Raw genomic sequence first — 18,104 nt, forward strand, 5'->3', positions numbered from 1 at the left:
CCTAATTTTATATGTGCTGGATCATAAGGAGCCTTGTCATAAATTGAGGGATAGCTTCATCTGTGTGATAATGAAACTTATTTGTATTTAGTTGTGTTTAAGACACTGTACGTATGGACCGGAATATTATGCAGGCATTACTATAGGAGAAGAGTGTAATTTTATAGATGTTAAATGTATTGTGTTAATATCATGACAATTTATAAGAATAATAAATAAAAACAATTACATTTTGGATATTGTTATTGTATTCATACATAGTATGCAGGACTGTTTTGTGGGGAGAAAAATGATTTATTTGCCTAAGAACCAACAACAGCTTGATGTACAAAAATAGTTTTAAAATGATATCAACTTTGAGAATTAAAACAATTTACATAATAAATGATATTTACAATATATTTAAAATATTTACGATATTTACAAACACATTGACATACGAATACAAAATACTGTATATTCCACAAATCCTGGAAGTGTAAAAAAAAACATACAGGAAAGAAGGCAGAATACAAGATGCTTAATATTGAAGATGTGGGTATTTAGATGTCAAACTGAAATATAAAAATACCTCAAGGATGGTTTTTGAACCACAGCTGGCTCCATGGGACTCTTTTCTTTGACTGCAGATGCTGCAAAGAAAAACATATTGTGAATGTCATATGATTGCAAGTGCCATCTGATGGCTGAATGATAGCATTTGTTCAGAAGATAGCTGGTGGGACATAAGCTGTCTGTGAAGTAAAGTGAAGTTGAATAACATGATCCAGTAGCGGTCTTAAAATACAATACCAAAAGTTGTTTAAATGTTATGAAATTCAGTCTGTCATTATAACCTTATGTAATGTAATGGTGCAAATAATATTTAGTATTTTGCAAGTTGTAACTTACAGACAGATGGTGAGACCACCCATCGGTCAGAGACTTTCTGCAGTAGTCAGCTCTGATAAGTTCTGAAATATCCAAGTAAGACTTGCTTCAGACTACAACATACAAGGGGTGTGGTTGTATGGAGTGGAGAAGGGTGGGTTTAGGAGTGGAGAAGGGACTGGAGAAGGGTGGGTTTAGAAGTGGAGATGGGTGGGTTTAGGAGTGGAGATGGGTGGGTTTAGGAGTGGAGAAGGGACTGGAGAAGGGTGGGTTTAGAAGTGGAGATGGGTGGGTTTAGGAGTGGAGATGGGTGGGTTTAGGAGTGGAGAAGGGACTGGAGAAGGGTGGGTTTAGGAGTGAAGGGTGAGTTTAGGGATTAGGAGTAGGTTTAGGTAAATATAACGAGGGATTGGTTGGATCTGGATCTAACAACGCCCCCTGGATGTTGTGGTCTGCAGTGAGAGTCTATTTCAGAAATTAGCAGAGCCTTCGCAGCAGTGTGTCCTCTTCATTGGTGCATCTATAAAACAAAGACAATATATTATATATTTTGTGTGTGTGTGTGTGTGTGTGTACACGCTGTTTTTCATTTTTGCAGCTTGACTATAAAAGTTTTAGGTTTGACAGGATTCATTTGACAACACAGCCTGCAAGAAATAGAGAGAGATATATATATATATATATATATATATATATATATATATATATATATATATATATATATATATATATATATATATATATATATATATATATATATATATATATAAATATATATATATATATATATATATACACTTTATATTTTAAAAGGTTTGATGTCTTTAAAAAATAGTTTTATAAATATTAAATTTATGTCTGTGCAATCTCTTCTTACTAAAAGTATTTTAGAAATAGTGTACAAAAAAAAAGGTACAGACTTTTTAGTTGTGTAGTCTTCAATACAATTTGCACAATCAAGTCATAAGATTGACATTATTATTTGTAACTTAATTTTGAACTATAACATAAGCTGATTATTCTTACAGATTTATGCATATTTAATCATACATTTTACTTTAATAAAAATATGTAGGGTATTTTAGATTTGTATAGAAATAAGAGATCAATTATATAAAGACTACACTGTCTGGGAACATCTCTGCATAATTTAAATACATAGATTAAATAGCGTATATTAGCATAATATCAGATACATTAAATATTTTAGAAGAGATCGCGCCGTCATGGTTGTCTTAACCAATAAAGATGAAACTGTGCTGTCAGTCAGTTGTTCCTCATTACGGTTTTGATCAGCGCAGTCGGTGGAGAGCAACCGCGCTGGACTGCACAATCCGACACAGCCGCTTCGAGGTTGCGAGAGTGTTTTGGCACATGTCACTGTCAGCATGAAATCAGAGCGAGGCGGACATAACTCGGACACTTTTCTAACCAGTATGAATTTCACGGGGATCACCGATTATCAGTTTTAAGCAGATTTCAATGAACCCTACTGTCAAGCACTATGACGTCAAATAATAATAATAAAAAAAAATAAAAGAAATAAATAAAAAAACACTTTATTAAAAACAACAAATTCATTTCATTTTCTCTTTTAATTACTTTTGTTATTTGACAGCGTTAATAAAAAAAGAAAAAAAAGTTTAAGGGTTAAGATTAAGTTCTGTGCAATTCCTACACTCACTGGAATTAATGGACGACTATTGCATTTAATGTAAAATGTAAATAAATGTAATAAGCGCGTTTTGGATTTGTACAGTGGTTTTCAAAGTTGTTGCTGGGGACAACAACAGCTCTGCACATTTTGTATGCGTCAATAATTTACACACCTGATTCAGATCATCAGCTAACTAGGAAATAGCTCCATGGACACAAATGTTTAGCGCCTACCTCAGATAAGGGAGACATGCAAAATGTGCAGAGCAGTGGGACTCGAGAAACAGAATTGAAAAATCACTGGCTTTGCACGCGTGTTTTCAACGGCGACTATGAGATTGGTTCATGAGAAGCAGACAGTTTAACATTTAAAAATCCGTAAACAACTGAAAGCGGGTAACTATTGTGTTGCGTGAAATGAAAAACAATTGATGCCGGCACGTTTTGATGTTCGGTAGATCAATCAGCGGAAACACTTGTCATTCGGCGCAGACACGGAGGCTATGATTATCGAATAATGTTAATTTTATCCCCCTAAATGTATTTTTTTTATTATTATTATTATTATTATTATTATTATTAAATTTGATTTTCTATTACTTTAGCAGCCGTTTTGAGAATGATTTTAGCATGTCGCCTAAATAGACATTTGACAAAGCAATTTAAGCTATTTATTTTGTACGTAGCCTATTACACATTTAAGCATTAGATTTGTAATTGCAATTTATTAGACACTTAGCCTATAAAAGTTTGCAATTTTGAAAGGGCAGATTATTTCTTTAACACAGGCCTCAAATCTAACTTTAGGCTATATAGGTTTAAAATCTGACATCAAAGCGACTGGAACTAGACATAACAAGTCTGCACGTTCTGCAATAAGAGCCTACATTTAATGCCAAATACTTCAACATTCACAGGTGTCGGAGCTAAGACGATGTTTGGGTCTTGGTCGGAGCTTTGTTATTTAGGTAAAATAAAAACATTGCTTTGATATCATGCAAGTTCAAAGTAATTTAGTAATAATACATGGTCATATACACGTCGTCGGCTCCGGATTTCTTACCATTGCTGCACGGACGCCGGAGAAGCAAGTTGACCATGGCCAGCCCCGCAAAAGCGCGCAAAGTGGAGGATTCTGCCGTAGAAGGCTATCTTCATAGCGTGTCTCCAGCAAAAAGCTCTAAAAAAAACAGCAAGTATTTTACTGCTGTGATACAGAGCGGAAGACACGAATTTCATAAAGTTGTTAGTTTTTCGTTGGAGAAATTAACCGCGTTTTCGCAAGCCTCTAAGAACGGGACGGCAGTGAAGCTGAAGAATGTTCGCCGCAGCCTCAGTAAGTGTCACAGCCTAGAACATGTCTAAAGAAAAAAACACATTATTGACTACTGTATTAAGGATTTTTTCGTATCTATTTATAATTGTTGTGTACAGTTAAAGTGTTAAAGTTTAGACTTTACGAAAATGTGTAAAAGTAGACTCTAATGCACAGTAAAAATGATGGTGCTTTTCAATTTGGATGTTCAAGTCATTCAATTTAATTATAAACTTAACCAGATATTTCGTCCTGCAGGTTTCTCCGATCCAGACGGATTCGACGTGATCTGTTCTAAAACAACAAGCCTTGAGGTAGTGACCGTACCGTTCTCCCGGATAGCACCTTCGGGCAGCAGGAGGATGGATGTAGCGGCCGTCAAAGCGCTAGGACCGAGACAAAATGTGAGTACACTATAGCATATCTTATATTAAAAAAAAGTCTACGTTAGGCTATTAGATCTACTCAGCAGCTAAATTATAATTTTTATGCTTACAGGTAGGCGAGCTGGAAGCTAAGGTCCTGTCCCGTGCTGCACTTAGTAAAATCGTCTTGGTTAACCGGGAGGAATGTGAGCTGAAGGAGATATGGGTCGCTGACACTACGGGGGAAATCAAGCTTACCTTGTGGGATAGCCTAATATCCCAGGTCGACGTCTCCAAATCCTACTGCTTTTCCAACCTGGCAACGAGAGAGATGCAAGGGGTTATTCGTTTAACCACAACTCCATCTACTCGAGTCGTGGAGATAACCCAACTGGAGGTACCTGATGAGGGCAGGGATGATCCCGATGACGGCGCTGCTTCTACGACTTTGCGCGGTGTGGTCTCCGGGGTTCAAATCCGAGCCAGACATCGTTGTCCGAGGTGCCACGGTCTTCAAAATCAAATTTCTGCCAACTCCATTACTCACAGGTGTGATGCCTGCAACCTGCTGCAGCGGTCATCGGTCTACGGCTTAACATACGGAGGAACGATAGTTCTCACCGCTGACCAGCAGGAACATTCGCTGACGGTGACCGATTCCTGCATCAACGCTTACCTGGCCAGATACCGCGTCGCCTATTCAGAAAACGACGTGGAAACCATTGAGGAGCATTTCCTTAATTTGCCAGAGGTAGAAATCTGCGTTAATAACGATTCCTTAATTACCTCGTTAATTCAGCCCCTTTCACAAAATCGTGTGGACCAATCCTTGGTCGCTGCTAACGACGGCAACACAGTGACGGATGGTGAAGCTGCGCAAGTTGTGGAAGATTGGGAAGCTGCCGCTCTTGTTTAGCACGTTCAGCGAGGCAACTGGTAATATGCACAAAAAATTACTGTTTCTAGTACAAATTATTTCATAGTGCACTGTTAGTGTTAGTCTTTGTTCTTAGTATTTGTTTTGTTTGAAACGCTACCGTACTGATGTTAATGGTTTTCATTGAATGTTCCATGTGCCAAAGCTGTATGTGAACTGCCAATAAGTACTCATTTAAAGTTTGTAATAAATGAGGTTTCATCTAACGTTATTTCTGTATTCTGTGGATTTATACGTTTTCAGTTTAATCTGACAGTTGTTTATGAATTGTATAAATAAAATATTAATGGTAACTTTAATAGGTAGATATAATTTATATACAAAATTAGTTAAGCGTTGCAGTAAGTTAATATTGTGATTATTTTTTCAATCTAAACTATGGTACAGCGCTTAAAGTAGACGTAATTTAAAATATAAATTGAAAATGAACTTGGTATATTAAAGTATTATTATTTTTAAAAAAAGAAATCAAGATTGGCTACATGGCTAGTAGCATGAAGGTGTAAGGCCTATTGGGTTTATATTATTGGGTATATCTGTATACAGATATACATTATACTTATTTTATGTTTCATGAACTAACTAAAACATAGCGGAGGTTAAAATATTGAACGGTGTGGGTCTTACGCTGAACATCTTGCACGCTTTCAGATATCTGCCGTTTCTAACATTTGCAATGTACTTTGCGACCTTTGCGACAGGTCAAATTCAGCTTACGGCAGTTCAATGACGTCAAAGCTGTAATGTGATTTCTTATTAATGCACATGTGATCCAAGTTGATCATGCATTTCGGAACATACCATAAACCAGAAGTTGTTTACCCGAATGCTTTTTAAGGTAGCAATATGTTCATATTTTGGGCTCTTGTCTGTATGTTTGTTTTATTAATAAGGTGTGCACTGTATTTGGTCATCTGATCAAACATAAAGCTAAAAACATTCCACAAATTTCTTTACAGATAAGTATTTATGTCATATTAAAACTACATTTTTGCATAAAAATCCGAGAAAATATTTAGATTTAAACAGATTGTAGATTGTATTAGGTTTATTTTCTCCGCATATTACAAGAGTCACCAACCGATAAGAACTGTTATTCAATAAAATTGACGCTACAGATTCGTTTAATTGATTAACGAATAATAAATAGGTGGCGGTAATGCACCACCAAGCTGTATGCCAACTGCCATTAAAATACATAGACGAAGAAGAAGGAAGTGACGTCTGTTTTAGGGGCCGCCATTTTGTGTTGTACCTTCGAAGGTAAGAAATGTGCTCTCGTGGTTTGATTTTAATCTGGTTAATTAGTTCTTTATTTTTGGTCATCCATAATATTAATGCTAATGTTTTAAGTAATTTGATGTTTGTTTGTCCGTTTGTATGGTTATTTTTGTTAATTAGGCATTATTTTTTGATTGAATAAGAGATGTACAGTTTCTGAGGCAGCTATCGCTGTATGGCCTCGTTGTATTAAAAACGTGTTATCGTAAAATTATCCTATGTGGCGTGTGTTATGTACTTCAGACATAGTGAAAGTATCCGATCGGATTCGGCGAAGTACAGAAACTAATGTTATGTATTTTATTACTAACTGAAAGTATTAATCTTGTTTTTTGTAATCCTGTGCTAGTTTAATTGTATGGATGGCTGATATGAATATGTCGACCAGCACGGTGACAAAATGTGTCATTTATATTTGGGCCATTTTTAGAAGTCATAATATAATAGCTTAGAAATATAGCTTTTGTTGTTGTATTTCGGTTATCAATGACATTAGGATATTGTAACGTTAGCCTGTGTTTAATGTTGCTTGTAGACCTCGTCGTTTTTTTTTGCTCTGTCAGTTTCGTATAGAGGATTTTATACAGTTGTATCTTGATTACTTTTAGAAACTATCGAACTATATCCACCTCCTTTTTTGGCGTAAACGGGCGGTATACAGAAACTGACCGGTTCCTCGGTTTTTTGTGTGTGCAGACGTCACAGTTACGTCACAGCGCTAGCTGAAGGCAAAACTAATGAAAAAGTGGAGGCGGCCATATTCAAAGTAGCACAGATGCGACTGCATGAGGAGCTTAAAATATTATTTTATTGTGTTGCTGTGTGCCAGAATCTACGTAGTGCAGGCTCAAATGTGATATTTTAAGACGTGCTGCCACTGGCAGACAAAAACCCCGACGACAGCTGTGGATAAACGCTATACAATGCGCAGACTAGACAGAAATTATCGTCAAAACTGCTCGCTTTTGCATAAAGTATTGTTTTTGTTATGAATTATGGTTTGTGTTATGCATCTATTTTTTTTATACATCTCACGACTATGACGTGCATGAAATGTCTATGTGCATGTGTGTAAACAACAAACTGACGATTAATATAACGTTAATCATCTGTAATTATAGCTAGCGTTAGAGAAGCGGTCAGAGGAATCTTTCCGCGGCCAGAAAAACGTCATCGTGTTTACTAATAGAGAATAGGAACAGTCAGTTCAGTTTAGTCAGTTGTTTCCGGACGGTTCGTTTTCACTGCTGTACACCGATAGAGGACTGGTGAGATTTAGCTATTTGTAATACGTGCAAATTTGTATGTATTTATCACATTGCGGGTGATACTTTTGATGTTTGTAAAGTATAAAGTAATCGCGGTTGTTGCAATGCTGCATTTTATTTTAAGTACAATTAATTTGTATTGCATTACGGCAAGGTTTATAATATTACTTGTAATTCTGTATTTGTTTATTCAAACAATATGTCACAGATATATGTTACAATGTCCCTGTTAATTAAACGAGGCTGATTTTGGACAATGACTATGAATGTGCTTGATAAAATAAATGCTAAAGATTATAGAAGTTAAATTAGATTGGTTAAGGGAATATGAGATGTATTTAATTGAATGATTTAATGGAATGTAGCACTGTTGGCTAATTTATGTTTGTTGTCTTTTTATGTGAAATGGGGAACGAATGGAGCAGTTCTGAGGTAAGTTAAATTATACATGCAACAGACTAAGTACGTACAATATTGGTAAGATTGAGTTGAAATGTCTCATATAATATGACTTAAAGATATGCACAGTAGTGTAGTAAATTTTAAAAGTTAGGCTTTAGTTCAATTAAGGTAAAATGTAAGCTTTCTAAAAAAACAACTATATATTATACAGGTAGACAACTATTTAGATACATTTATTGACAGAAAACAAATAATTGTTAGTTTAACATGGTTAGTCTTACTGTCTAGTTATCGTGATTTATTGTGCATAACATGTTTGTGCAATGCTTCAGACATAACACTACAATATCAAGTGGCTAACATAGCATATTCAGAAATAGGTTTGTTTGTAGTAACTGTAATACATTTTCTTTACCATACATTGTTTGAAAAATTAATTTAATGTCATTTAGCAACAGAAATCACAGCTTTTAATCTAATGTTATATGTTAATATGATAATCTGATATCAGTCTAACATATTGCAATGTGTGAAAAGTAACATAATGGATTGCAATTTATGATGGAATGCAGCAGTATTGACTAATTTATGTTTGTTGTCTTTTATGTGAAATGGGGAATGAATGGAGCAGTGCTGAGGTAAGTGAAATCTGACATGCGGTGTACTGTTTAGTGTCAATGCAACTTGTCACAAAGTTGAAATGTATGTTTTGTAGGATGGAATTTTGTGTGTTAAAATTAGTTTATTTTGTATTTATTTATCTCTCATTGTTAAATATAAAAATTAATAAAAACAAATGTAACATTTTTAGATTAAAATATCCTAAACCAGTAGATTTTAACATACATGATAACATGATTCCAAATGTTTTCCAGAATATTTAAATCTATATAAATCAGCATTTTAACTAGTGTTATTGTATTGTGTGTTAATCATGTCATACCTTGATTTCTCTGGTGTAGAATGCATAGAAACATGTCAGATATTTTATGCTATGCTTTGTTTCAAAGATAAGGGCTAAGTTGGTACTACAGTAAAATTTATGTGCGAGTGGTTTTAAGTGAAAGCAGTTTAGACCGTAATATCTGGTGAGCTACATAAAAATTAGATTAGGCCTTACTTCAGTTAATGCAAACTGTAAGGCTTCTCTGTGAAATTAAGCCTATGTGTTGTATTAGATATATGAGCAAGTGTTTAGACATGTTTACCTGACGAAAGTGTCAGGTTTTGTTTTTTGTTTTTTTTTGGTGAGTAATAGGTTTGTGTCATGCTTCAGAGACTGTATTGCCAGCTGGTTAAAATAGCATAAACAGAAATAGGTTTACTTGTAGTAACAATAATATGTTCTCCAACATGCATTGCATTTACAAAATTAATTGCATGTAATTTAGCACATTTCACAGTTTTTAATGTGATATTTTAATATCAATTTAGCTTATTGCAATATGTCTCATAGTAGCCATCAATGCAACACACAGAGTAATGGTGTGTAATAATATAATAATATTCTCTGTTGTGTTTTTATGTCATTGCAGATGCCACGTGGAAAGGGTTTCCGTCGCTCCCAGGCAGCCAAGAAGAGGAATGCTGAGCGTCACACGCTCAGCTCCTTCATAGACTTGGTAGAGGATATCTGTCCTCTACCAAAAAAGGCACCTACTGAAAACTCTGATGCAAATACTTGTGAAAATTCCCCTGAGAAAACTTGTGAAAATTCCCCTGAGAAAACTTGTGAAAATTCCCCTGAGAAAACTTGTGAAAATTCCCCTGAGAAAACTTGTGAAAATTACCCTGAGAAAACTTGTGAAAATTCCTCTGAGAAAAATTGTGAAAATTCCTATGATGCAAATACTTGTCCAAATTACTGCCGTAAGGCTCCCAAAACTTGTGAAAATTCCTCTGATGCAAATTACTGCCGTAAGGCTCCCAAAACTTGTGAAAATTCCTCTGAGAAAACTTCTAAGAAACGCTGGAGTGATGTTACTAGAGCTTCACTTGTGACCAACTCTGATTATTTCCCTCAGAAAGTCGTGCGTGGTTCCTTCCATCAGGGTGATGCTCGGTTTGGCTGGAACAGAAACCGTCAGTGTGCAGTGAACAGTATGACAGCAGTCATGGTGAGTGTGCTGAAGGATGTGCTGACGTGGACAACAGAGGACCTGAATGCTGTGCTGTTCCATGGAGATGAGCTGTACACATCAATGCGACTGCAGGGGCAGATCAACGATCGAACAGGGCTGGGTCATATTTCTGTTGCAGAACTGCCACGACTACACACACTTGATAACACAACATTTTTAATAAAGCATGGAGAATCTTTCTCAGGTGTTTTTGGTGTTGATTTTTATGATGAATCATTGCGAGATGTGTCCATGACTATAGAAGAAGCTCTACAGAGGGCTCTGCTTCAGTGTGGTGCATGTTTGTTAAACATTAAACAGTACATCTGTGCAGTGATAAAGGCAGGGTCAACATTTGCTGTAGTCGATCCCCATTCACGTAACCGTAAAGGTATGCCTGAAGGTAATGGAAGAAGCATTGTAGTCTATTGTGATGACATATACATGTTGTTTAATCATGTTACTAATCTTGCCATGTCACTGAATGCCCAGGGAACAGATTTTGAAGTGACGTCTGTGAAAGCAACGGTAATTGGTAAGACCACAACTATTGAGACAAGTTCTGAGTCTGATCAAGAAGCCAGTGTCAGTCATGTTTCACCCAGAAGCACAGTGGAGGATCGCGAGTGTGTGCGAGAACATGGTGAACAAAAAGAGAAAGTAGGTGTCGCGCATGATTTAGCTACAAACACAGCGGAGCACAGTAAGTGTATCAAAGACCACGGTAAACGCAGACGTGGAGACAAGCAAGCAAGTGCGTACAAACTGGATCAGACATACTTGGATTCAAGTAAGAAAAAGAGACGAGTGCAAACTGAGTCAAAACTTGCAAATGTTAGCACGTTGAATGATGTCATTATTGCAGACCCAGTGAATACCGAGTTGAGTTTAAACTCTGCAGATCAGGAAGCGAATTTATCATTGGATGATGTCATCATCATCGGAGATACAGTGAATGCTGAATTCAGTTTCAAACCATTAAATAAAGCAGATAAGGACGCTCTGTGTGCACGTTTACGACTGACTAATGAAAGCGTTGGTGTTCTAGATACACATTCTTCTTCTTTAGGAGTACCGTGCAAAACAAAGTGTATTAAAGGAGATGGTAATTGCTTGTTTAGGTCAATAGCCGAAGCTGTTTGCGGAAACCAAGAGAAACACCTGACAATTAGACGCGCAGTTGTCAAACATCTGGAAGCTAACAGTTCTAGATTCGTGAGATATCTATCAGAAGAATACAGATCAGTGAAAGATTATGTGACTCGGTCTAAAATGTATTTTTCTGGAACGTGGGGCAGTCATGTTGAAATATTTTGTGCAGCTGACCTTTTAAAAATAAATTTAATGACCTTTAATGATGACAGATGGAATACACACATACCTACCGAACAGTTATTTACAGATAACGCAATCTATTTGAAGCACTGCAATGGAAATCACTATGAAGTTGTTACGTGTGTTAAACATAAAAATCAAGAAAATGTCTGTGCAGAAGCATGTAATACTGAAGTGGATGATCAGAGCAAAAGTCGCAATTTGCGAAAAAGAAAATTAGATGACACTGCAGACTATTCTAAGAGTAAAAGACAACGGGACCGATACCACACCGACTCCGACTTCAGACAGAAAAAAATAGGCAGCTTAAGATCAAAATACTGTGAAGACAGTCATTACAGGAATAAAAAGATTGAGAACATTAGAAAGAAATACTGTGAAGATAGTGATTTTAAGCAGAAAAAACTTGATAATCTTCGAGATAAATATAAGAAAAATACTAATGTACAGCAGTCAAAACGTGAAAAATCAAAGAATAAATATCGCAAAAACCCAACCTTTAAAGCAAATGTATGTGAATATTCAAAGAATAAATATAAAAAAAACCCCACCTTTAAAGCAAGTGTACGTGAATACTCTAAAACGAAATACCACGGCAATGCAAACTTTCGAATGAGTGTCATACAAAAAAGATCTGAAATTTCTGCAAAACAGAGGGAAAGACAGAAAGATATCGATTTCACTATTAATCAGTTCCATCAAGAAGTCAGTACAGGTCCAGAATTTGTTTGCTCTGTTTGTCATCGTTTGTTGTTTAGAAAACAGGTTATTGAATGTAAAAGGGATTGCTATAAAATCAGAGGTCAACAAATCACAGATTTGGCTGAAAGATGCATCACAGAAAAGTATTTACACACATGCAATAATGAATGTGAGAATAGATGCCATTTATCAGGTAATGAAGCTCGTAAATTGTGGATTTGCTACACATGCCATCGTAAAATTCTTGGTGGAAAATTGCCTGAAGAGAGTGCCGCAAACAACATGCATTTGGTGGACATTCCCAAAGAGCTAAAAGGTCTAAACTCATTGGAGGAACATCTTATCGCACGCAATATTCCTTTTATGAAGCTGCTTTGTCTTCCTCGTGGAAATCAGAAAGGCTGCCACGGCCCGGTTGTCTCGGTCCCTGTTAATATCGCAGATGTCTCAAATATTCTTCCACGTAATGAATGTGATGACCACATGATAAGAATAAAACTGAAACGAAAATTAACGTATAAGGGCCACTATGAATATAAATGTGTCAGCACTGATCGTGTCAGACATGCGCTGTCTTATTTGGTGAGACATAATAAGTGGTATAATGATGTGGAGTTTAATGAGCAGTGGGTAAACTCTTTAAATGCAGACGATGAAGTAGAGAATGAGGCTGATGATTTTGAAATGGAGAAACAAGATTTAACAGATAAAAATGAAGATGAGGAAGAAGCTGCAGATGATCCAGAGGAAGATATAACATATATTAAAGAACAAAGTGGTCTTTTGTCAGACACATCACTGCAACCTGTTGACATTGGTTCAGAAATAATTGATCAACATTTTCAAGATGTACTAAACGTAGCTCCAGCTGAAGGTAACAGTCCTGTTAGGCTGCTGTCTGATAAATCCAATGAGGCAAAGTGTTTCCCTGTTCTCTATCCTACTGGTGGTCCGACATTTCACGATGAAAGACAGGAAAAAATCACATTGACACGATACTTAAAAGCAAGAATACTAAATGCAGATGGACGTTTTGCACAGAGCACAGACTTTCTTTTTTATGCACAATATATATCAGAAGTTGATCAAATTATATCAAATGTCTCAATTGCACTGAGGAAAGGTTCAGAGAAAAACTGTCTAAAGATCACACCAGATATGCTAACAAACTCAGACTCTTTGCAAAGAATACTCAATTATGATGAAGGATATAAGTTCTTAAGACCAGTAAGAGGGACGCCTCCCTATTGGATGTCTACGCAAAAAGATCTGTTTGCTCTTATTAGACAACTAGGCATACCGACATTTTTTGCATCTTTCAGTTCTGCTGATATGAGATGGCCTGAAATGCTCAACACCATCATTAAACAAGAGGGTAAACAAATAAATGTTGATGAGCTCGACTGGTCTGAAAAATGTGGACTCATAAGACGAAATCCTGTCACTGCTGCAAGGATGTTTGATCACAGATGGCATTGTTTTCTAAAAGATGTCATAATGTCACCAGCCAAGCCTATTGGCAAGATAAAAGACTACTTTTATCGTGTTGAATTCCAACAACGTGGTTCTCCTCATGTTCACTGTCTGTTTTGGGTGGAAGATGCTCCGAAGCTCAATGATCATGATGCAGACAATGATGCTCTGGTTGCTGACTTTATTGACACCTACATCACTTGTGAGACACCACCAGAAAATGACACTGTACTTTATGAGACAGTGAACAGTGTCCAGAAGCACAGTACAAGACATTCAAAAACATGTCGTAAGAAAAATACAGTTTGTAGATTTAATTTTCCAAGACCGCCATCTAGTCGGACCTTCATTACAAGAGAAAGAAATGCAGATGACTCGAAAGGCAAGGGTGAAGATACCACAGCCAGTGAAATTATAAAGAAAGTCAAAGCTGCTTTAAATTCTGATGTGAATTTTGATTCTGTTGATGCCTTTTTTTCATCTATTGGGATTAATCAAACTATGTTTGAAAAAGCATACAATGAATGTTCCAAAAAGAAAAGCATTGTCTTGAAAAGAAACCCAAAAGATGTTTGGGTAAATCAATACAACAGAGATTTGCTGCGTGCTTGGCAAGGAAATATGGACATTCAGTATGTCACAGATGCCTTTTCTGTAGTGGTCTATATACTTAGTTATATCACAAAAGCAGAACAAGAAATGGGACTTCTGCTTCAGCGTGCACAAAATGAAGCAATGAATGGAAATCTTGAAGCTAAAGCATCATTAAAACAGTTGGGAAGCATGTATCTGCACAACAGAGAAATTTCTGCTCAAGAGGCGGTGTACAGGCTGACAGGCATGCATTTGAAGGAATGTTCCCGCAAAGTACAGTTTATTCCAATAGGACAAAATCCTGTAAAGATGAGTTTGCCTTTGCATGTGCTTCAAAATAAAGTGGAAAATGACCAGTGTGATGATGAAAGCAATTTTTGGATGACAAGTATCACTGACAGATATAAGAACAGACCAGAGAAAGAACCACTAGAAAATCTATGTCTCGCCAGTTTTTGTTCTGAGTACAGAGTTCTGGCAAAATCAGAGGTTTCCTCACAAAACAAAACAGCAGAAAATGAAATAATTAAACTGAATAACAACAATGGCCATGTAAAACGGAGGACAAGAACTGAACCTGCAGTAGTAAGATATCCTAGGTTTTCTCCCACAAAAGATCCAGAAAAATATTATCATTCATTGTTGCAGCTTTTCTTACCACATTATGATGAGTCTGATCTGAAGCCTAGCAAGTATAACACTTATGAAGAGTTTTACAACAGTGGTGTCATAAAAATTGGTTGTGAACTGAATCAAGTGAAATCAGTTGTTGATGGCAACAGAGCATTATTTGAAAAGGAAAGTGACAAAATAGATGAAGCTAAACAGCTTTTGGAGCAAAATCTTGATTTAGAAGATGCCTGGGCTGAGATATGTCCTGAAACTGAGAAACAGCGTGATGAATGCATAGACCTGATGAAGGACAAACTACTGCTTGATGAAGATGACAGTCAAGAACTTATTCCAGATCTTACAGCAAACCCTCAAACTGTGTGCACCATTGAAACGAATCACACTACAATGCCTAGAGATGAGGCGTTGCATTTACTAAGGTCGTTAAACGAGGAACAATCTGCTGTGTTCTACAAAGTGCAGAAGTGGTGTCTACAGAAAGTACTTGGACAAAATCCTGAACCATTTCGATTATTTCTTACTGGTGGAGCAGGCACTGGAAAAAGTCATCTAATTAAAGCAATACAATATGAATCTACTAGACTGTTGTCTCAGCTTTCTGAGAATCCTGATGATATTACAGTACTTTTGACCGCATCGACGGGTGTTGCCAGCTTTGGAATCGGAGGCGGAACTGTTCATAATAATTTTGCAATTGGTGCAAATGTCAGACTGCCATATCAACCTCTTAGCGATAATAAAATAAACTCATTACGTACAAAATTGGGTTCGTTGCATATTTTGATTATTGATGAAGTGTCTATGGTTGACCATCGTCTTTTGTCATACATTCATGGAAGACTACGACAGATAAAACAAACTGGTGACTACTCTCTCTTTGGAAAAGTCAGTATTCTTTGTGTTGGGGATTTCTATCAACTTCCTCCAGTAAAAGGAACTGCTCTGTATGCTGATACAAAAGGAGTGAACCTCTGGGAGAATAACTTTCAAGTTGCAGAATTAACTAAAGTTGTTAGACAACAAGATCCGAGTTTTGCTGAAATGTTAAATCGACTGAGAGTACACAAGAAAGGGGAATCCCTTTTGTCTAATGACATTGCTATGTTGAAAAAATGTGAAACAGGGAAGAAGTGTAATGATATTCACATATTTGCTACAAATGCTGAAGTTGATAAATATAACATCGAAAGACTACATGAATGTTGCCCAGAGGCAATCAGTATACATGCTCAAGATTATGTCAAAAACTCAAAAACTGGACGAATGGAACGTAAAGTTGGATTTCATAGTAAAGTTTTCAACTCGTGTTTGTCTAAATCTGTTTCGCTGGGTATTGGAGCAAGGGTTATGTTAAAAAAAAATATTGATGTTGCTGATGGTCTTGTCAATGGAGCGTTTGGTACAGTTGTCCACGTAAGTGAAAGTCAAAATGATAATGATGATTTCCCATCAGCTATACATGTGGAGTTTGATAATGCAAACGTTGGTAAAACTCAAAGATCTAAAACAAGAAAGAGATTTTCCCAAAATTCAACAGTTATTGAAGTACAAGAAGACCATGTCACAAACGATGGTGGTATAAGACGTCAGTTTCCTCTCAGATTGGCTTGGGCATGTACAGTTCACAAAGTGCAAGGACTCACAGTAGACAGAGCAGTTGTGTCACTTAAGAAAATCTTTACAGCAGGGCAGGCATATGTTGCTTTGAGCCGAGTAAGATCTCTTAGTGGATTAATCATTGAGGACTTTAAAGAGTCTGCTATATTTTGTAATGACAAAATTGAGTTGGCTATGAAAGATATGACAAAATTTCTGTTGGAAAAGGACAGTTCCACTGAGTCCCATGGTACATTCAGAATAGCACTGCTTAATGTACAAAGTCTGAAAGCTCACTTTCAAGATGTTCTTGCGCATACAGTTCTGATGAACACTGACTGTATTTGTTTGACAGAAACATGGCTAAATGCTGACGAGAAAGCACAGGAACCACAAATACCAGAATTTGTGTTCAAGCACAACCCAAGAGCTAAGTGTTATGACAACAGTACAGCTCTTTTTACCCAATTAAAACATCAGAGAGGTGGTGGAGTTGGAATGTATTGTTCTGAGAAAGTCGAGTGTAATGTTTTCACTCCTGAGCGCTGGAACTTAGAATGTTTATACTTTATAGTTCCACATGTCAATTTGACTGCTGCGCTTTTGTATAGGCCCAGTTCATATAAAACTGACATGTTTCGACAGCAGCTAATACATGTTATTGAAGAGATGGAAAAGTATCCGGGACAGAAAATAATCATGGGAGACTTTAACGAAGACATTTTTACTTCATCTACAGTTCTGAAATTCATGGAAGAACATGGATACAATCAACACGTTCAAAGTCCAACCACAGAGAAGGGAACATTAATAGACCATGTTTATACGAAAGATATGGAAGGTATAAGTGTCAATGTTGTGCAAACGTACTATAGTTTTCATGAGGCAATACTTGTTTCACTGTTGTGATGTTGAAAATCAAACCATAGAAAAGGGAACATAATAAGGAAGGTATAAGTGTCAATGTTGTGCAAACTTTCTGGCAAAATTTTCGTCAGGAAATACTCATTTCACTGTTGTAATCAAAGTCATGTATGAGGATATGTGTGTGAAGATTCCGCCTGCCACTGGGGGAGGGGGTGGGCAGGGAGGCAAGACATAAGACGAGGCGGCTCCCTGGGGACGGGAGGTTCTGGAGACTGGGTTGGCTGACACAGGGGTTGATTGGCACAGGTTTCATTTTTAAATGATTTTAAGTTTGCATCTCAACAACTTCTCAAGTATAACTTAACCAAACTTGCAATTTTTTTATCACTTGTTCTCCAAGTTGGGAATGATTCACTGCCACCATTGAGGACATGTGATTTGGCTCAAGGCTATCTAGAGTTACTCTCACTGCAGGGGCAGGTTGTTGTTTATTTGCATGTATTATCTCTGGAATTAGACCAAATTATTATAATATTTTCATTATCTTAAATTATTATTATAATATTATAAATGTATAATATTTATTATATTTATATTATTAATATAAAATATGTTTTATAAAGTAACCATATTAATAACTTTATTAGTTAATAAAGTTATAATCAACAAATGTGTTTTCAGACTTCCTAA

At 36.4% G+C, this 18,104-nt stretch overlaps 2 protein-coding genes and 1 long non-coding RNA gene across 3 annotated transcripts; 2 read left to right on the forward strand and 1 right to left on the reverse strand.

Annotated features, from left to right (window-relative positions):
• Positions 1–470: 470 nt before the first annotated feature.
• LOC113091070 (uncharacterized) lies at positions 471–3,889 on the reverse strand. The gene is made up of 4 exons (XR_003287279.1): positions 3,798–3,889; positions 3,590–3,706; positions 892–1,390; positions 471–632 (listed from the first exon to the last, which is right to left on the reverse strand). It is a non-coding gene; the product is annotated as an uncharacterized LOC113091070 (long non-coding RNA).
• Positions 3,208–6,370, forward strand: LOC113091069 (uncharacterized). The gene is made up of 3 exons (XM_026256494.1): positions 3,208–3,862; positions 4,100–4,245; positions 4,340–6,370. Exons 1-3 carry the CDS (start codon positions 3,553–3,555, stop codon positions 5,120–5,122), a joined length of 1,239 nt encoding a protein of 412 aa, XP_026112279.1. The 5' UTR covers positions 3,208–3,552; the 3' UTR covers positions 5,123–6,370.
• A 23-nt stretch (positions 6,371–6,393) lies between these two features.
• On the forward strand, positions 6,394–17,649 carry LOC113091068 (uncharacterized). The gene is made up of 6 exons (XM_026256493.1): positions 6,394–6,406; positions 8,118–8,124; positions 8,723–8,732; positions 9,630–11,319; positions 11,707–16,995; positions 17,546–17,649. The coding sequence occupies exons 4-6, from the start codon at positions 9,630–9,632 to the stop codon at positions 17,647–17,649; spliced, it is 7,083 nt and encodes a 2,360-aa protein (XP_026112278.1). The 5' UTR covers positions 6,394–6,406; positions 8,118–8,124; positions 8,723–8,732.
• Positions 17,650–18,104: the final 455 nt, after the last annotated feature.

This window comes from Carassius auratus, unplaced genomic scaffold, assembly GCF_003368295.1.
Source record: "Carassius auratus strain Wakin unplaced genomic scaffold, ASM336829v1 scaf_tig00214060, whole genome shotgun sequence".
Classification (NCBI taxonomy): domain Eukaryota; kingdom Metazoa; phylum Chordata; class Actinopteri; order Cypriniformes; family Cyprinidae; genus Carassius; species Carassius auratus.